Source organism: Macaca thibetana, chromosome 7, assembly GCF_024542745.1.
Source record: "Macaca thibetana thibetana isolate TM-01 chromosome 7, ASM2454274v1, whole genome shotgun sequence".
Lineage (NCBI taxonomy): Eukaryota > Metazoa > Chordata > Mammalia > Primates > Cercopithecidae > Macaca > Macaca thibetana.
Genome location: NC_065584.1, coordinates 85,292,624 through 85,313,767, shown reverse-complemented (window position 1 = coordinate 85,313,767; position 21,144 = coordinate 85,292,624). Strand labels below are relative to the sequence as shown.

General features: G+C 43.0%; 1 protein-coding gene and 1 gene segment (V, D, J or C); both read left to right on the top strand.

Moving 5' to 3' along the window:
* The window catches only part of LOC126958314 (T cell receptor alpha chain constant-like), a 55,888-nt gene that overhangs the window by 31,457 nt on the left and 3,287 nt on the right, over positions 1-21,144 (top strand). The window contains 1 exon segment of the C gene segment in view: positions 19,850-20,122. Within this exon segment, the coding sequence occupies positions 19,850-20,122 (273 nt within the window).
* The window catches only part of OXA1L (OXA1L mitochondrial inner membrane protein), a 240,727-nt gene continuing 226,878 nt past the window's right edge, over positions 7,296-21,144 (top strand). Inside the window, exon 1 of the mRNA XM_050796536.1 lies at positions 7,296-7,299. The gene's annotated coding sequence lies outside the window, so the exon portion shown is untranslated. The remainder of the gene's footprint in view (positions 7,300-21,144) is intronic.

Here is a 21,144-nt window from a genome sequence, read left to right as displayed (position 1 = left end):
AAAATTGCCTTTGTGAGACAAAAATGGCCAAATGGGCCCCTGAATGAGGTTATGGTTGAGAGCTATTAATATTATCCTTATTCACAGAGAAAATCCAAATTGCCAGAGCAGAGCAGTGAATAACTATGTGAAGGGGTTAGACCCAAACATGTGCCCACTTGCAAGCATTCCAGCTCTATGAAGAGGATACAGTGCTAGGAGACAGGATTACCCTGCACATTGCAAACTCTCCACTTTCCTATACCATAGAAAATGTCCTTTGTTGAGCACCGACTGAGTATTATTTTCTTGGTCCCTGTGGTTTTTGCTGGGCCTCAAATCATTGTGTGATCAATGTTGCAAGCAACAAGCTAACTTTTGGAGGAGGAACCAGGGTGCTAGTTAAACCAAGTGAGTACTGGGGCTTGACCCACAATTGAGCCTTGTCATCAGTTTGAAATTCAGTGTGCCGTGTTGGCCCAAATTAATGTCTCAAACTTGTCTCTAAAATGTTTTATGTTGCTCTTATGCATACGTGTGCACTTATGTACAAATTCAGCATGGATAAAGGATAATGTTATCTGGTGTTTTCTAGAGTTTATTTTCTTAAGAGAAGACACATAGTAAAAGATACTTTCCTTATTTCTTCACATTTCTTATCTGATTTTCCCAAGGGGCAGATGAAGATGGATATGGCGTTTCTCTCTATTCAGAGTAGTTGATTTGAACATGGTCACAATAGCAGAGCAAGGACTTACAATTTCTAATGTTCAAAATATTGCTGTCTGTACCAGGCTGCAGCCTCTATAACCATTATTCTGATTTATTTCCTCTGGCCCTCATTTTTCCCAATTAATGTAACTGAAATATTGGTAACCCTTATCTTCTGGTTCACAGAAAGTGTGTGAGGATTAAAAAGTCACTGCTCTGAAAAGGAATTGAGCTTAGAGGGTTTTCTTTTGGAGGCAGGTATTGTTTTATTGATGATATTGTCTCTTTCATTGAGGGAGGGAATAAGAAAGGAGGCATACTTGAAAGGCAAGGTAATATGATCAATACATGAATGTGTGCAAAATAAATCATTAAGGCATTCAACTAGAAGCCAAAAAACAGTGTGGACCCCTGTTCAGCCACTCACTCACTAGGCAGCCATGAGAAGATCACTTGAGCTCTTTCAGCCTCAGTTAATCTAAAATGTGGAGATTATTATTCCAAACTTGACTATTTCAAAGGAGTCTGTGAAATTCAGATGAGATAATATGATGATATAATACATATGAAATCTCTTTGAAAAAGATGGGTGGTCAAATGATTCATGATTTTTAATAATTAGGTTTTATGAAAAATTTCATTTGAGGGTAAACTTAAAGGTGAACAAATTTAATGGACTTTGGCCATGGCAGAGAAAGGGTTGGGTTTGGATATAAGGTGGACTTCTCTAATAATAAGAAATAAAAGAACATGAGAATTGGTGAGCAAGGCCTTCCCTGAGATCTTCAGAAACCGGAGGTCACTCAGGAGAGAAATGTGTGAGGTTGAGAGCTTATAGTAAATGGTTTCTGAAGTTTCCTACCATTCCAAAGAGTGTGTGAGCTTAAAATTTTTCTTGAGTTTAGCTAAATATGTGTTTAGTGTTAGATTAGGTTTCAACCAAGCGAAAGAACCCTGGGAGAAGTACCATGCTTGGAAATGAAGCATCCTTTGGTTTTTGTGGTACAATAGATCACTGTGGGTTTTCAGATGGCCAGAAGCTGATCTTTGGAAGGGGGACCATGTTAAAGGTGGATCTTAGTAAGTATCATTACAAATGAATTCTGAATTTGAGTAGTTATTGAGACAATACGCTTTTTTGGAAATCTAAGTGGACTGCCAAAAGTTCTCAATTTATCCATATTTCATGGGGAGCAGAGCATTCTTCATGCCTTCTCCATCCTCACTTCTGCCAGGTGGGAGTTGGCGTTGTTAACAGGGAAGCAGAATGGCAGCTTAACAGAGAAGCAGTATGGAAGACGTCTCCTTAGCTCAGTGATCAGTTCCATCAGAGAAGTCTGCTCTGAAATGCAAACACTTTCTCTTGCAGCTGGCAGCCCCTTGCAACCTCAGTGCTCTCCATGGCCAGGGCCAAAGCTTCCAGTTGCCCAGATAACATGCCAAAATCACTCTGAAAGAAAATCTGTCTGTCTTTACCTTTTCTAACCAGGAATTTACATGGTTAGATTTATATCTAACACTTCAGCAGGGCGAAGGCATGATCTAAGTGTCCATGTGGACACTCTGTGTGACTCGGAGCCAGGCTCTGCTCTTTCAGCCCCTCCATTTATCTCAAAAGGGAGGATGATTAACTCCTCCAAGCCTAGACTTCACTTTAGACATCACCTCAGAGAGGCCTTTCTTACCCAGACAATCTAACAAGTCGTCAAACACAGCCACTGCCTGGCTGCTCTCTACCGTGTTATTTAGCCTGATTTTAATTCACACACTATCAACACTTAACATGATACTATCTATGTATTTATTGTTTGCCTTCTTCTAGACCATAGGCACCAGGAGGACAGGGATAGTGTCTAAGTGGCTTTCACCATATCCCTAGTGCCAGCACAATGTCTTTACACTTTGGAGGTGTTCAGTGAACAGTTACTGAGTGAATAAAAGACGTAGCACCAACTGCCTCTCTTTTTCATGAAATTACAGAGCTTTGCTATTTCATACCCAAATACTAAAACCCACTGAGATTTTTGCACCAAGGGCAAGGACAGAATACAAATTTCCATCATTTATAGTTTTGTCCGAGGTGGATTTGAGTGAGCGGGTACATGAGGTATTTGCAGGGCCTCATTTCACTGTGCCAACCAGGCTGGAACTGCACTGATCTTTGGGAAGGGAACCACCTTATCAGTGAGTTCCAGTAAGTACCTGATAATTATTGATCATAGTGTTTGTACTTATCCTGTAGTCATATGTTGCACAGGTGACCAAATGCCTCCTCTTTCTTTGAGTTAAGGAATATTGACATTTAATGAGGAAAGCCATTTAAACGAATGGGAAAATTGGATGTTGTCTCACACCCCTAATGCTCCAACCATAGCCCCTGTCCTATTCCATGCTCATAAAAAAATTTAATTCATAGAAGAAAGAAAGATTACCTACAAGGATATGAGTAGTTTGCTAAACAGTGGTAAAATGAGATTATGTACAGGTGTTGATTCCTAGGTAAAAATTGGGGTCAGAGTTGCTATCCTTTGGCTAGTAAAACAAGATTACTTGGGGAAATTATGTAAATCTCCTTGAAAGAAATAAGTTTCAGAGTAGTCTAGAGAATATCACTTGGACTCTTCTTAGGCTTTTGACTACATCTATTGTACCACTATTGCACCCTGAAAAGAGGTTTTCTCAGGCTTAATTCCATGGCTTAGTCTTTATTCCAGTATCAAAAAGGGGGAATCCCAACCAGAGCTCCCATGAGGGAGGATGGCTGCACGCTAATCACATTAATCTATTATCAAGGTAACTCGGGCATTTTTGTCAGGCAGCACAGTGCTGTGATTTATAACACATTCATCTCTGGGAGTGGGACAAGATTATCAGTAAAACCTGGTAAGTAGGTAATATGTCACTAAAGTGGGAGGCTTAATGTGGCTACTGAGACCCACTAAACTTACTGCAGTATTTGGAAGGCCCAAGTGTCAAGAAATTAATGGTTTCTGCAGAGTTAAGTGGATTCCAATGAAGGAAGAAATGTTAAAGTAATGGTGCGGAGGATAGAAGAGCTAGCTGTGAAAAAAAATAGCCATGTGGATGAACCAAACATCACAGGCTGAAACAGCCTAGAGAGTTGATCCTAAAGAAAAAGGCAGAAAGTCTGGCTGAGCACTTCCAGTTCTCCTAACCTGACTTCATTAGTGAACCTGGGCCATAGTTTCTTTATCTATAAAATGAAAACATTTAATATCACCTCAGATTTCTTGTTTTAATGTTGTGGGTATGTAATAGGTATATATATTTACGGGGTTCAGATGTTACTTTAAAGATAAGCTAATCTATGTGAAAGTATTTTGTAAATTCTTAAATGCTATCCACATGTAAAATATTGTTTATAGAACAAAGAAAAACTATGTCAGATCGTAGAATTCTTTTAACGTGAGAATTTGTAGGTTCTTAGTGAAATAGCCATTTACATGTAATCTGTAGCCCTAGGCATTGGTAAAAAGCACTCTCTCTTCTACTGAAGTATAGTGGCTCAAGTGCTACCCAAATGAAAAGGGCAGGGGAAGGGAAGTCATTTTGTAAAGGCAGGCATTACAGTGTGAATTCTGGAAGCTACCAGAAAGTTACCTTTGGAAATGGAACAAAGCTCCAAGTCATCCCAAGTGAGTCCAATTTCCTATACATTTCCTCTTCCTTGTGTTGTCTTCTCTCAGACCGTAACATTTGGAGCACATAAAGGGATATAGTGGGCCTGCTCTTTTCTGACTGTTTCAGGAGACTGAAATGAAGGGATTGTATAATAACATCCCTTAGCATGCTCTTAGTACTGTTTTATCCAGTTTGTGTTTCTTCTTAGTATCAAAAAAGCTAAGACATTGCTTGTGAAGCCAATGGAAAACAGTGGATTTGCAAAGAAAAGAACTAAAGAGAAGACAAGTGGTACTTTTTACCAAGCTTAAAGCAGAGTGGGTGTCCTTTAATCAGAGGGATGCTTGGTTCTGGGGGCTGGATGGGACTCAAGTGAGTAACAAGGAGTCACTGAGCTTCTAAAATGAGTTGACTCGGGGGAGCAAGAAGCTGCCACTCATGATGATCTGGATGCTATTCCGTGAAGTTTCAGATTGATTGAAGTTAAAATTAGGGGTGACGCTATGTCAGGAATCTAAAAATTGATAACTGTAATGGAAATGAAAGAAGGGCTAGCTACATCTGTTGGGTAAATGGAGTTGAACATCATGAGTTTGATGGCAACAGAGCCAGAGATGTGGGCAGGTAGAAACTTCATTTCAAGTGATACTCAGTAAATACCCCAAATTGGAGTCAAATGGCCTGTGTAAAAAGGAAGTTAAAACGTAACCCATATCTACTTGTGGGTGAAAAGGCCATATCTCTATGTCTTAGGTGTGAAAAGGATGTGTGGGCTTCTGTGTGTTTTTGACTGACTAAGAAACACTGTGGGATGGATAGCGACTATAAATTGATCTTTGGGAGTGGGACCAGACTCCTGGTCAGGCCTGGTAAGTAAGGCGTCAGAGAGGCAACAGAAAGATTGAGGTAAAATGTCTTCATGTCTCAGGAAATGATTGTATAATGGAAAATGAGCTGGAGATTTTTAGGAGCACTGTTACTAGAGTTCTGATGTCTGGTTCTAGCACCCTAATATAGCTGTAATCCCTCTCTAGAAGGAACAAGGAAGAGGAGTCTTCTCTCATAGCTCCTCCTAAGATTTATCCATCCTCTGCCAAAGCGTCTTGTGGATCCAGGATACTTACATCTTTGTTAGCAGTGCTGGCCCCTGCTCAGCCTCAGATCACCGATTCTTCATTTGTAAAATGAGGATAATAATATTTAAGTTTGTGGCACAGTTGAGGCCCAAATGAGGTAGTGTAATTATGCATATTATTAATCCACTTGGCTCATAATAGGTTCTCCATAAATGAAGGTTTTCTTTCCTTTTCCCTAAGTAGACCATGGGTTGAAACACTGCAGGTCATTTTTGTATGGGGATTTGCTACAGTGTGAATTCAGGATACAGCACACTCACCTTTGGGAAGGGGACAATGCTTCTAGTCTTTCCAGGTACATGTTGACCCCATCCCACCCATGTTTTCCCCTTATCTGGTTTAAGGTTTCTATATGTCTTGTGTGTTATCCTCATGGATTGCATCATCTTTGTTTTATTATCGATGTTCTGTGAATTTAAGATTGAGCCTCCATGGACTCTTCATTTAAAAATGAAAATAGCTAATAGAAGAGTTGGAAATAACAGTAGAACTAATTCACTAGGTCAGGATGGAGAAGAGACTAATACTCTAGACAATTAGGACAAACGTGGTTTTTCCAGAAATAGCCTCACTTCCTGTTTAAAGCCTAGACTGTGGTCTCTCCCCGAGCACCCTTCACATTCCTCTAGCCCTCCATATCCCAAATTTAGCTGTGGAATCTTAGACAATCTGTGACATATGCAGCTACAGAAATCTTTTCTTACTGAGAATATCTGCCTATTTGAACCAAAAGATCCTTGAGAATAGACACTCTTTAATATTCCATGAAGTGTCTGATATGGTCCTTTTACAAAAGCAAGTACTTGATAAATTCTTGTTTAATTGAAATCAAACACCCAAAGAAATCAAGTTTCCAGGCCAAAGGGAAGAAGAAAATTAAGCAAATGACACAGTACATTTGAGCCTGTGGTGGAGAGAAAGAAATGCTAGATTGGGATTGAAATAGAGCCATGTTTTGGTCTCTGCTACCAACTAGCAATGTAACTTAGGCCAGATCTTTTGCCTCTAAGCCTCAGTTTCTTTATCTGTAAATGGGGAAGTGGGTCCAGTGGCCTCTCTGGTCTCTTAGTACAAAAAGTCCATGAATTTATCCCATTTGGGGCACTTTTTTCTCCTAGGAGTAACTCAATAGCTATATTAAAGCTTGAGTGTTTTCTCACTCATTAGAGCACATCAAGAAAAGGGGTGAAGTGGCCTAAAAGGGAGTTTATTGTGAGGCATCAAACACTGTGATACTCATGGGAGGAGGAAACAAACTCACCTTTGGGACAGGCACTCAGCTAAAAGTGGAACTGAGTAAGTTTGAGATTCTATGGTAATTACAAAATGTATTCTGGTGACAATAAGCAGAAGAAAAGGTGATGTTATTTTTGTCATTATATCTTATTTTTAATCTATTACTGAAGCATTAAGAATTGTGACATCCAGATAAATGAGTGAAAGTATTAAAGACTATTTAAGCATGCTTTCTTTGGGGTGGAATTTAGCTAACCGCTAGAGCTAGAAGAGCTAGAAGAGCAGAAAATTGCATTGTCATGATCAAATAGATCCTTTCTACTTCCACTGCCGTGGATTCAGAGGTGCATTTAGAAGAGGATATTCAAGGTAATTTTCCCATGCCCCCAAAAAAACACTCCCAATTCACTCCAGAGATGTGCCCCCTTATACTAAACATCATCCAAGAAGAGTCAGTGAAGTACAGAGAAAGAAACCCAAGGCTTCTGGTTTCAGTCCAGAGTTCTAGGTTTGATTTGGTCCCAACTGGCTGTGTGATATTGGAATGAGTCATCGCCCCTCTCTGCACCTCTGACTCCTCCAGTGGATGAGGGGGTCAAAGCCCTCAAAATCGGTTGTTCTGGGATTTCGCTATTATACCACCTGAGAGTTTATAGGACTCAAGAGTATGGAATCTTGTATTTCATAAACAAATTCTATAACCCTCAGGAAATAGCCCTGTTAATCAACAACCTAACTTAACATAGGAATAATAACCACCATCTCAGTCCCTACGATGTTTAGATACTATGCTAGATGCATGACATGTAGAATTGTTTATCTCAAATATCTCTATGAGGTAGGGGGAAGTATCCTATTTTACAAAAGAAGAAACTGAGGCTCAGAGAAAGAAGTGTCCAAGATCCCAAAGCTAGTATGTAAAGGACCTAAATTTAAACTTGGGTCTGCCGGCCTGACTAAAAAGCCCTGCTCTTTCTTTCTTTTATTCTTTTTTAATTTTTTTAATTTTATTTATTTATTTATTTGAGACAGAGTCTCACTCTGTTGCCCAGGCTGGAGTGCAGTGGTGCAATCTCAACTCACTGCGATTTGATTCTCCTGCCTCAGCCTCCTGAGTAGCTGGGATTACAGGCGTCCACCACCACACCTGAAAGCCCTCCTGTTTCTACTGCATGATGTCGCAGAGCTTGTGCCCTAGTTTACTTAGAAATGAGAGGTGATGCCAATCACAGTGACTGGTGAAATGCTTAGAATTTATCTTTGCTGCTTTAGATATTGCTATGAGTTAGAGAGCGCACTTCAGGAAATCTTGACATGGATGGTCCAAGTGTCTAAAGAGTGCTCTTCCCCTTTCAATGACAAAACAAAAAGTACAGAGTTGCTGGGAGCATTTACCCCAATAAGGAGAAGAGAGAGGGGAACTGGCTGCTGCCACTCCCTTGTTCTGACTGCCACTTTCCTTCACTGTTTCTATTATTTTCCCCAGGGAGACCAGCCACCAGTATAACTGATCTACAAGAGCCTGACTCGTTTATGAGTTATAGAGAAATGAAGGGTGAAGGCACTTTGGACATAGAACTTTAGCTCTGAGAAGGAGCTTCAAAATATCTAGTGCAAACCTCTTTATTTTCCCAATAAGGAAATTAAGACCCAGAGAGGTTGGCTGAATGGTCATAAAGTCAGTGCAAACTAGAGCTGGGACTAGAACCTGGAGATCCTGGTCCTGGGGCCATATGCTGTGACTGCTGTTTGGTGAACTAAACTTCTGATAGGTAAGAAGTGTGAGTTATGCTCATAAACAGGAAAAAAAAAAAATAGGTTTTACAAGGGGAGTATAAAAATGTCCTCCTTATTACTAACACCTTAGTATAGGCTCCCTAGACCTGCTCCCCAGCTGTAGTGTAAAAATGGAAGGAGAAGGAAATGGCCCATTTTGTCACAGTGCAAATCACTGTGGGAAATACTGGAGGCTTCAAAACTGTCTTTGGAGCAGGAACAAAACTATTTGTTGAAGCAAGTAAGTTCCATGAAATAACCTGACTTATATTACAGTTGAAGGACATCTGTTTTCATTGATTTTTTTTTCTTTTTGGGGGGAAGGGCACATAGTTTTGTCTGGTAGTTAAATTAGAAGACAAATTGGCAATAATAATGTTGCACTGTACAGTATCCATGGGCATCACTCTTGCAAGAAACATGTATAATAACAGACAGTTAAGTGTATATGGATAAAACTTCCCTAGGTCCTATCTAGAACTGAAACTCTGTAATTATATGAATAACTTTTTTAACTTGAATATTAGTGACACTTTTATATAATCCACTGTATACAAAGCAGAATCTTCAGTTGGGTTCTATCTTATTTGTTGTCATCTTCCGATGATCTTAGGAGAATTAAGGTTAAATAGTAAAATTAGATGCCCCCTACCACTTTGGCACATGCATGCAGACGTAGAAACACCCTTAGTAACTAACTTGCATGTGACTTGGCAATCCCAGGCTATGGCCCAGTGACAGGGTCCCATTTTGTACAGAGTTATGTCAGAGTGTGAACGCAGGCTTTCAGAAACTCGTATTCGGAACTGGCACACAACTTCTGGTCAGTCCAAGTAAGTCAAATCTGCAGAAGTGTGTAGCCCTATCCTCAATATTGGGCATATATAGATATAATTATTCTGGTCTATAATAGATTATTATTACTACTATTTTGTTGTTATTAATCATAACAATGCTACTCATTTCAAATATACATTTTCTGCCGTATTATCCTTTTTGCCTTTAAGGAGAATTATTCTCAAGATATCAGGAGAGAAATATTTGAATTTGCTTTGAGTCAAGTTTCTTACTTGTTCCTCAGTTCTCGCCTCTCTGCTGAGGGTCATATGAACCTCACGATGTTTCAGTTTTTATATTGCCTTCTTATTATCTCTCTTAGAAATGCTTCCTTGGTTTTTCCTTGCCTAAGCACTTAGATTTTGCGGCTCACATTTACCAAGAGTATATTTAGCTTTTAACCTCTCCCAAAACTGGCCTCCCTGTTCCAATAATTATGCACAATAAAAGTCAGTCCAATTCAGTAAATGATTATTGAGTATCATCAACAAACCAGGGAATCATAGTTGGTTTAAAAAGAAAGAAACAAAGAAAAGAATTTTTTAAACCCTAAGATAGGGCTCCTGATCTCAAGAACTTCCAGTCTTATCAGGGATACTAAGCACTCATAATAAAAGGTCTAATAACAATTTATATATGTATGTTCCAAGATAGGGGGGTGGGTTCCCTGATGGCTGGAGACAGGACAGGTATGACCATGCACAGTCCACATTCTTTGACAGAGAACACACATGATTCCCCCAACAGTGTTTCTGGAAAAGGAATTGAGTCTGTTCTGTGCTGAGATCTTTGACTTTCTTGAGGACAAAAGCCCCCTCGGCAGTTAGCATCCTTGAGCAGGGTGAGGAGAGAAACAGGAATGAGTCAGGCGTGAGTCACCCAAGACTCTCACTCAGCCCCGAGAGGATGCAGTGACTCTGAGTCATGCCAAGGCATGTTTTTAGCATGTGCCCCAGCACAGTGTGCATTTATGGCAAGGTGAAAAATACATTTTTGCATATGTCCACAGGAAAATGATACCTTCTTCTCAAGCATGGCAGATGAAGTAGGAAAATGCCCGCTTGCTCTCTGGTATCTTTAGAAATATTCACACCCACCCAGCCTATGTAGGATGCAATGTTTTTCATGAAGTTTTGTAAAGATTCTGTTTCTCCCAAAGAAGAAATAGCCAAAGCTGTGTTTGTTGATAGCTGTGATGAGGAAAATTAAGGCCAACAGATAGCATTGGGGTCTGGTGCTGTTTATACCCTTTAGGGAGGTTCCTTCAAGTCCTCATACCACCCATTACAAGGAAAACTAGGATCCACCTTTCAGGGTTTCCAGATCTTAGAGCTACTGTGAAGGGGATGTGTCTTCAGAAAGGGGATGGGCAAAACCAGGATGTTTTTGTAATACGCTTATATACTGTGACTATGGGAACAACAGACTCACTTTTGGGAAGGGGACCCAAGTGGTGGTCATACCAAGTAAGTGAGCTGGGATCCTCCTGCACAAATGGCCACACCCACTCCCATCCCTACCCTCTGCTGGAGAGCCTCCTATTTCCAAGGGAGCGGGGACAGGACATGCCATTCATCAATGCCATATCGAAGAACCTTAGGCGGCCACTGTCCCAAATCTTTGCCTGTCCTTGGTTTCCTTCACTCTCCCCTTCTTTCTGCATCTCCACTGAACACACTCCTGTTCTCATGTAAAGCTACTCCTGATCTTCCCTGAGGTTGGATTTCAGATTGAACAAAGGACCACAGAAGTGAGAGCTGGAGGGGACCATGGGAACATCTTGCTCATGTTGCACAGGGGCCTGACGCCAGGGTCTAGCATCTGTTCAAGACCGTGCTGATGGTCAGTGCAGAGCAGTGGAGGGGCCCCAGCCCCTTACACCCACCCTGAGTTTGGTGGAGCCACACAGCTCTTTGCTAAGTGACCCTCAAACCCAGTGTGAGATAAGCTGAGTGTTGGCAGTACCCACCTGCTAGGGAGCCAAGCGCTGAGTTCCTGCCCCAGCTCAGGACTGTGACCCAGGCCATGACCTCCCTGGGCCTCCGTTTTCATATCTCTGAAGTAGACAGCATGGTCTCTGTTTCCTCCCATCTTTCAAAAATTCTATGGAAATTATTGTGACTTTTTTCTCTATAATTATAGGGTTTCACAGAGGCAGGGCCCCGTCTGAGTCAAGGTCATTAGAAATAAAGGAGTCCAAGGGCTTTGGATGCCTTGGCCTAATTCTGGGTGGTAAAGAGAGAAGGATGAAAGCACAAATCACAGGAAGTGCCTAAACCCTGCTTGGATTTAGTGTTGCCTCGGACAGGAATATGCAGAAATCCAACCCCTGGGTCTCCCATGGGAAGGAGACTAGTAGTGGCAAGTGCCAAAGACTCTGGAAAGGAAAAGAGAACAAGGAATACTTCGAGAAAAGGAGGTCAGAACAGCTTCAGCAAAATGTCACATAAAATTTTCTTTGCTCTCTGTCCTTGGAGCATTTTCAGAAGCTCCTTGCATCTGACTAAAGAGTAACAGAGCTAGACCCTCAGAATGTCTGCCCCAAGCAAACAGAATGTGGTGTTTGTATTAGGGTGCTGGGAGCAGACATGGGGAGTTGCTGCCCTGCTTCTCTGCTGATGGGAAGGTGGTATTTTCCCCTGGGTACATGGGGGCTGAAGAGCTCTCCAGTCCCCAGCCCCTGGCTCCCACCCCTAGGCGCTAGCACTCGGGGGCTCTAAGGACAGCAGTCGGAGACTTTCTACAACTCGGAGAGTATTCAGGAGGGTTTCCCAGGATGTTGCCCAATACCACGGGGCAATTGGTAGAGGGAGGTCACATGAAATAGGTTTTATCAAAGGCTCTCCTCACTGTGTGCATCAGGAGGAGGCTACGTACTTACATTTGGAAGAGGAACCAGTCTTATTGTTCATCCGTGTAAGTATTATAGAAATGATCAAGAGAAATTTTGCAGACAGATTATATTATGGAAGGATACCACAGTAGTGAGAGTTTGTGTTGTGATCTGTTCCATCATTAAAGGAGTCCTTTGTTGCCTGGGAGTAACTATCAGTGTCAGGTCTGATGAGATGATTGAGGCTGTGCCGGGCAAAGGTTTTGCACAATGGTTTCAGAGGACAAATCCCCGAGTTGTGAAAAAAGACTTCACTCTTGGTTAGGTTTCTAAAATAGAACTTTCTTCTTGGCACCCAAGGGGTCTACTCTGCCCCCTCACTCCTATGTCTCTTATGGCTGAGACTCTGTCACCACCTCCCCTAGAATCCATGAGATATCTTCCCCTGAATTAGAGCATACAGCCAGGGTGCTGAGGCACTCTGTGGTACTGGAATGGGTGGTTCAGGGATGTGTTTCTGGGCTTCTGGCTGCAAGAAGCCTCATCCTTTCTCCTTGTGTAAAGCATTGCTGGGAATCATCCCATTATGAGCCACTATTTACTGAATGCCTGACATGTGCCAGTGGCCATTCTCTGTCTTTTATGTAATTCTCATTCAATGATTACATACATCCTAATAATAGGTAGCTGGTATTTTGCCCGTTTTACAGGTGAGGAAACAGAGGCTTGGGATAAGTAACTTATCCAAGATTCTATAGCCAGGAGTGACAGAGCTAGAGTTTAACTCAAATCTATTTGACTCTAGGGCCTTGCTATTAACCGTGCCACCACCATGCCTCCTGCGTTCTGTGAGGGAAGACCTCACACCTCCAAGGCCATCTGCTTGGTCTTTGGTTTGCCCATCCTGAGCCTTCTTACCATAGTGACCATGGCATGGTGACTCAGCACTTCTGAAGAGATCAGTAGAGCCATTGGGTTGGTGGCAGGATACAGCTATGGCAGGGAGGGAAGGAGAAACTTAGGGGGACTGTTTATTGGGCATGAAGTTAGAAAGAAAAATTCATCATCAAAACCATAGAATAAGCTGCTTAAAAGCTTTTCTCCCAAGAGAGAAGCTGTGAGTGTGTGAGGGTCATGGGCAGCTGCCCCCAGCTGGCAGAGGGCAGGATTTTGTATTGTGATGTACCAGGGTGTGGACACGGGCAGGAGAGCACTTACTTTTGGGAGTGGAACAAGACTCCAAGTGCAACCAAGTAAGTACCCAAACTTAGGCTCTGGCCAAAGACATAGAAAGCCCCTATTCTGCTTTCTCAGATGATGAATCTGTACCTCCTCAACTAATTTTTCATGTTTGTTTATGAGGCTTGAATATCTTGAAATTTTAATTCCTAGCCACTAGCTTAATAGTCTGTTTTCTATCAGTAGTATTTGCCAACGGGAATTGGCCATTTCATCATTGCAGAGACAGATTCCTTTGAGACAAAAGATCTTTATCAGAAAAGAAACTGTGACTGATTATGCCAAAAGATTGTTTTTTGTTACCATTTCGTTTTCATGAAAGGTGATGAATTATGCTTTCCAAAGACTCTGGGCATTGGACACACTTTCTCAAAACTGCACATCCAACTGAGAGACACAGAACTTAGAGCCTAAATAATGCCATCAAAATAATAAAAAGTTTGTAAAAAGGAACCACATAGAAGTTAAAGAAGAAATGAAATAGGCCTAATAAAAGAAGATAGCAGAACTGCATTAGAAATGAATGGAAATATTTAGAGGGTTTATGCATTCAACAAATATTTATTGGACAATTATTTTATCCCAAGCACTATGCTAAGTGTGAGGAAGGGAATGGGAGGGGAGGGAAGGGAAGGAAAGGAAAGAAAGGAGAGGAAGGACTGGGATGGAGGGAGGAAGGAAGGAAGGGAGGAAAAGAGGGAAGGAGGGAGTGTCTCTGCCATCCAGGGAAGGAGGGAGAGTCTCTGCCATCCAGGAGTTCAGAGTGCAAACAGACAACTATAGCCCATTGTCACCATGTCATAGTGGAGGTACATGCAAGTTGCAATGGAAGTACAACAGAAGACAAGGCTAGCCTCCAATTCTCATTGCCTGGTACATACACACATCTTCCACTATCACATCTCTAGAGTTCTAGCAGCAAAAAAGAAAGAGGTCTAATGATAAATATATGAAGTCTGTCTCCACTTGAGAGACCACCCAAAAAAGATTTGTTCTAAGGAAACTTATCCCTATTAAGAGCAGAATCATCTTGGAAATATACAGTTCCAAGGTGTGTTAGAAAGGTGTGTACAAAAAGACCAAAAATTCACATTTGGAAAAAGGCGTTAAAGTTGCCATTGTTTCTAGTAGGTAAACCCTGCAAAGTGTTGGGGCAGCATAGATCCTGCATGTTGACGCCTGCATCTAACCTGCCCCGGAGCTGTTCTGACAGTGGCTGGAGCGTTTGCTGCACAGTTGCCTCGGTGTTCAGCAATTGCCAAAATAAAATGAAGCTATTTCATGATGATTAGAAAGAAATAATCAGCATCAATGAGGCCTCTAATGCATCTTCAGGAGTGAGTAGGAGGAATTAAGACCTGGTGGTCTTAAGACAAGAGACTTTTCTCTCTTGTCAGAGGAAGTTTGACTTGGGGGAGCCTGGAAAACAGGGACAGGAGATGGAGTGCCCCAGCCAGGCTGGTCCTGCCCAGGTTAGAGTTCTTGTAAAGCACCATCTGATTGTGTGTTTTCTGGTGGCTACGATAAGCTGATTTTTGGAGGAGGGACCAGGCTGGCTGTACACCCATGTGAGTATGACCCTGCAAGTGACCAGTGCAGAAAGAACTGACCACTTGTCTATGAGAAAACAGGCGATGATTTATAGCAAACTTGGGGATCTATTGAGAAGCACTCATTTTCCATTTCTACAAGCTCTCTTGGTGACATAAAATGTTCCCATTTCTCATACTAAACACAGAAGTGCCAAGAGCCAACTGAGTAAATGAAAATCTGAGCAGAATAATTTATAGAAACATAAAAAGAGTCCCAAATACTCAGTGCTTTCAAGCGAAGCTGATAATATCGGCACCAGATAATCTGAACATTCAGGAAATTAGCAAAGTGTCCTTGGGGGAAAGAGATGAGTTAATGGCAAACACAAATTCTCTTTTATTGCAGCAGGTAGCTAAATTCCCTGAATTGGCTAATAAACATGGTATGGGGATCCCTACCCATAGCATCTTCCTCTCTGGAGTTAGGAGAGTTTTCGACTTCCTCCTAAGGGTAAAAGTGGCCCAGACTCCTAACTGAAGGGCAAGTATACCACACGCAATTACAAGGTATAGAGGCAGCAGTGTATAGGGAGGCCCACAGACCTGGGGAAAATTCGGGCTCTACTCTCACTGGCTGTTTTCAATAAAGCCTCCACTTTCTCAACAGCAAAATGACTGTAACTACATCATAATAATATGAGATAATGGCCAGAATGTAAAAAGTGATCAGTAAGTAGTAGCTTTTCTAAAATATTATTATAATTATTATTACTGAGGCTTTGCTTATACTAAGGTTTACACTATCATAAAGGGAAAGGGGAATTGCTTCCGTGGGAAGCACCAAAGACCCAGTGAGCCTTTTAGAATGTTGCTCTGAGACCCCAGTGGGTTCCAGCAGATTAGCATCAAGAAGGTTATCTCAAAGACCTTACCCACAGTGGGGGTACAGCAGTGCTTCCAAGATCATCTTTGGATCAGGGACCAGACTGAGCATCCAGCCAAGTAAGTAGAATGAAGCAGGAGAGCAAGGGAGGATGGACAACTATTTCTTCTTTGCCCAAAATGCCAACTTGAGCCCAGGTATTTTCCTCTGTGGGCTCCCAAATAGTTTCTTCCACCCATCCCCAGGAAATCCTCCATCCAGCACTCAGTGCTCTGCAGACATCATCCTTAGGCTGGGACCTTAGGAACCATGAGGCAGGCGATGAGCAAGGACTCCTGAACCTTCCACAAACGTATCCAAGATACTGCTGCCTGGAATTGAGGTTTTTGCTCTACTGAATTCTTAGTTAATTGAAACCATATGAAATCACAACCTCAGCCCAGGGAACCACAGCAGAATGGAGCAGGAGGAGAACTGTACATATCAGAAGTGAAATTTCAGTGCAAAAGAGCAGAAGGTCTAACTCTTAGGAGTGTGATTCTCCTGCCTTGTGGGGGAGATCAGTGTTTCTCTTATTTAAGTAACAGGTAAGTCCTGTGAGTTTCTGCAATGGTGTCACCCGTGGTGTGAATACTGGAGGAACAATTGATAAACTCACATTTGGGAAAGGAACCCATGTGTTCATTATATCTGGTGAGTCATCCCAGGTGGCACCACTTGCAACCCCATGGGCCAGTGTCGCTAATCCTTTCTCTGGGGATATCACTTATTACCATGGTGAGGCTTGCTGAAGATGTTGTAACTAATTGTCTTACAGAGGTCTGGGAAGGGAAAAGCATCACTATCTGTCTTGAATATTCATGTTTCTCTAGGTCAAACACATTAAAATTTGACTTTAATCATTCAATGGGTATTGTAAAATGCCTTCTATGTGACTATCACTCTATAAAATGCTAGACTGAGTATGAAGTGTAAGATAGATTCCTGTCCGGTCCTCAAGTGGTATAAAAACTAGACAAAAGTACAGAACTGTTGTAAATTAAGCAGCCCGAAAACTGTTCTAGTATTGGCCAGCTGATGATGTCAATGGACACAATAGAGATTCAGAGGGGATAGGGTGCTGGCTGAAAAGTTGGCCTAGATTGAGAAGTTTCATGTGGTACAAAGGATTCATTGAGCCCCAAAAGATGGATAAGATCTGTATGGGCAGAGAAAGGAGAGAAGGGGAGTTCTGGGCATAGGGAACAACAAGAAAGAAGGCATGATCCTGGGAATAATGAAGGCACATGCATTGTAGCCTAAGTATACATCTGATAATAAAATTGGTTGAAAAGTACTCAGAGAACATGTCTTTTTAGGCATGGAAAAAGGAAATACTAGAGCACGAGAATACAGAAATTAGGGCCGGGCCAGCCAGCCACTGGGAAACTGAGAATCCGATTTAGAGATGCAGACCAGAAGTGAAGGTGAGAGGAGCCAGCTACAGTGCTGCAGACCTCCCCTCTCCTTCCTCAGTGGGCTCTGAGAGGGATCAACCCACACCTTAGAGGAGGAGAAACCTAAGGGATTCTGTAATAGAGACACTGGGAGTGATATGAAGGTGTTACCTCCCAGTAGCAATTTGGCAAAGGAACCAGAGTTTCCATTTCTCACCGTACGTCTGCCCATGCCCACAGTTTCCTGATGCTCACTAGAACCTCAGTGGGACCCAGAGCCACTGTCACTAATTCTGATTTCTGGGTCCCTAGTGCCCAACTACAGGGACAGATTTAATGGTAAGGGAGCTTTCGATCACTGCTGTGTCCCTAGGGACCTAAAGCACTAGAGCACATGTGCTTCTGCAGTTCATTTTGAATGTAAAGGACAGTTCAGGATCTAGAATAGCTGAACTTCCACATCAAAAAGTTCGTTCCGTCTTGCCAAGCCTACCTTCTGATATCGTCAGTGATAGGATGTATTATTCTTACTAGGGTAGAATAGGATGTCTGTCCCCAAAGGGCTCTGGCAGACAGACCCCTAAACACCTCCAAATTAAAAGCGGCAAAGAGATAAAGTTGAACTAGAGGTACATGGGGATACAAAGTATAATAGGTACATGGCATGAAAGTATAAAAAGGCTAAAAAAAACTCAGTACCTCTAACTCAGCCCCTGTTGCCGTTTCTCAGAGTCTTGTGTTCCGTGGCATTGCGCTTTCTATACCAACAGTGTCCAGTAGAACTTTCTGTGGCAATGGAAATGTTCTGTCAATCTCCACTGTCCCATGCAATGGCCACCAGCTACATGTGGCTATTGAGCTCTTGAAATGAAGTTTCCATTTTTAATTGAAAACATTTTATTTCACATTGACTAATTCTTATTTCAACAGCCACATGTAGCTAGAGACTATTATACTAGACAGAGCAGCCTAGATCTTCTCCAGTCTGACACCCACTGGCCCCAGGACTTGAGTGAGTGTTTAACCAGGACTCCAACTTGGGTTTCTGCCCCACAAAGCCACCCACTTTCCCTGATTAGGGGCCACCAGATGCAGGTTGGCTTGAGGATCAGCACTTCCAGACTCTTCTCTCCCCCTCTGCAGTGCTGCCCAAGACCCCCACTGATGACTAACAATCAGGGGGACGTGTTGGTGGAGCTAATGGCTTTCTGTCTGTCCCTTCCCAGCAAAGGAACTATGCCTTAGGGCCTTCACCCAGAGAGATGTCAGACTGCCCAAGTATAAGGAGGTTGGAGGGAAGTAGGCAGAATCCTCTGGAGCCACAGCTCTGGGTGTCTCTCCCCTCTGACCATGCAGCCCACCCCTGCTCCACTGCTCCAGGGGCAGCTGCATGCTGCAGGCAGCTCTGCCTCCACTCAGCATCCCAGGGGCTGATTTCTTTGGTTTTGGATCCAGCTGGATGTCGGCATTGCCGAGACCACCATGGTTGGCTCACCAACTGTCGGGGAATCACCAGGGTCTGAGAAATCTTGTACGCATGTGAGGAGCTGTGGGAGCAGAGAACCACTGGGTGGGAAATTCTAATCCCCACCCTGCTGGAAACTCTCTGGGTGGCCCCAACATGCTAATCCTCCGACAAACCTCTGCTTCCTCCTCAAAAGGCAGGAGGTCAGAAAGAATAAACAATGAGAGTCACATTAAAAACACAAAATCCTACGGAAATACTGAAGAGTGAGTCTCAGCACTAAGGAAAAGCCTCCAGCAGGTCCTGCTTTCTGAGGGTGAAGGATAGACGCTGTGGCCCTGCATGACTCACTAGCACTTTATCACAGCTATATTCTGCCAGGGTCAATGGCTCCAACTAACATTTGTTTGGTACTTTACAGTTTATTAAATAGATTTTTATATGGAGAAGCTCTCATTTCTTTCTCAGAAGAGCCTGGCTAGGAAGGTGGATGAGGCAACATATTCATTTTGCAGATGAAATTCCTGAGACGTAAGGAGCTGCTGTGACTTGCTCAAGGCCTTATATCGAGTAAACGGTAGTGCTGGGGCTTAGACGCAGGTGTTCTGATTTATAGTTCAAAACCTCTATCAATGAGAGGGAAATCTCCTGGTGATGTGATAGACTTCCCAACTTAATGCCAACATACCATAAACCTCCCATTCTGCTAATGCCCAGCTTAAGTTGGGGAGACCACTAGTTTGCTTTGCTCGGCCTTCTTTCCATGCCTGCCTTTGCTCTGCCAGAGTTATATTGCTGGAGTTTTGAAGAAGATCCTATTAAATAAAAGAATAAGCAATATCATTAAGTAGCCCTGCATTTCAGGTTTCCTCGAGTGGCAGGCCAGGCCTGGCAGTGAACGTTCACTGAAATCATGGCCTCTTGGCCAAGATTGATAGCGTGTACCTGTCCCTGAGTCCCAGTCCCAGTCCATCACAAGCAGCTGGTTTCTAAAATGCTGTTTCCCGTATAAAGCATGAGACCATGACTTGCCAGCCCCACGGAGCCCCGTTCTGGTACATCACTGGCATCTGGACTTCACCCTGGGTTGGGGCCAAAGAAGGAAATGAGATCATGTCCTAACCCTGATCCTCTTGTCCCACAGATATCCAGAACCCTGAACCTGCCGTGTACCAGCTGAGAGGCTCTAAATCCAATGACACCTCTGTCTGCCTATTTACTGATTTTGATTCTGTAATGAATGTGTCACAAAGCAAGGATTCTGATGTGCATATCACAGACAAAACTGTGCTAGACATGAGGTCTATGGACTTTAAGAGCAACGGTGCTGTGGCCTGGAGCAACAAATCCGATTTTGCATGTACAAGCGCCTTCAAGGACAGCGTTATTCCAGCAGACACCTTCTTCCCCGGCACAGGTAAGGGCGGCTTTGGTGCCTTCGCAGGCTGTTTCCTTGCTTCAGGAGTGGCCTGGTTCTGCCCAGAGCTCTGGTCAACGATGTCTAAAACTCCTCAGATTAGTGGTCTTGGCCTCATCAATTGCCACAAAACCCTCTTTTTACTGAGAAACAGTGAGCCTTGTCCTGGCAGTCCAGAGAATGACACGGGAAAAAAGCAGATGAAGAGAAGGTGGCAGGAGAGGGCACTTGGCCCAGCCTCAGTCTCTCCAACTGAGTTCCTACCGCCTGCCTTTGCTCAGATTGTTTGCCCCTTACTACTCTTCTATGCCTCATTTTAAAGCCCTTCTCCAAGTTGCCTCTCCTTATTTCTCCCTGTCTGCCAAAAAATCTTTCCCAGCTTACTAAGTCAATCTCATGCAGTCACTCATTAACCCACCAAGCACTGGTTGTGCCGGTACATGAATGCACCAGGTGCTAAAGTGGAGGAATAAAAAGTCAGATGAGGGGTCTGCCCAGAGGAAGCTCCATTCTAGTTGGGGGAGCCCATCTGTCAGCTGGGAAAAGTCCAGAAAACTTCAGATTGGAATGTGTTTTAACTCAGGGTTGAGAAAACAGCCACCTTCATGACAAAAGTCAGGGAAGGGCTCTCTGAAGAAATGCTACTTGAAGGTACCAAGCATACCAAGGGCAGGGAGAGGACCCTATAGAGGCCTGGGACAGGAGCTCAATGAGAAAGGAGAAGAGGAGCAGGCATGAGTTGAGTGAAGGAGGCAGGGCCAAGTCACAGGGCCTCCTAGGCCATGAGAGGGCAGACAGTATTCTAAGTATACCAGAAAGCTGTTGATCAGCTTCAAGCAGGGGAGGGACACCTAATTTGCTTATTTTATTTATTTTATTTTATTTTATTAAGACGGAGTTTTGCTCTTGTTGCCCAGGCTGGAGTGCAATGGCGCATCTCGGCTCACTGTAGCCTCCGCTTCCCAGGTTCAAGCGATTCTCCCGCCTCGGCCTCCCGAGTAGCTGGGATTACAGGCTCCCAC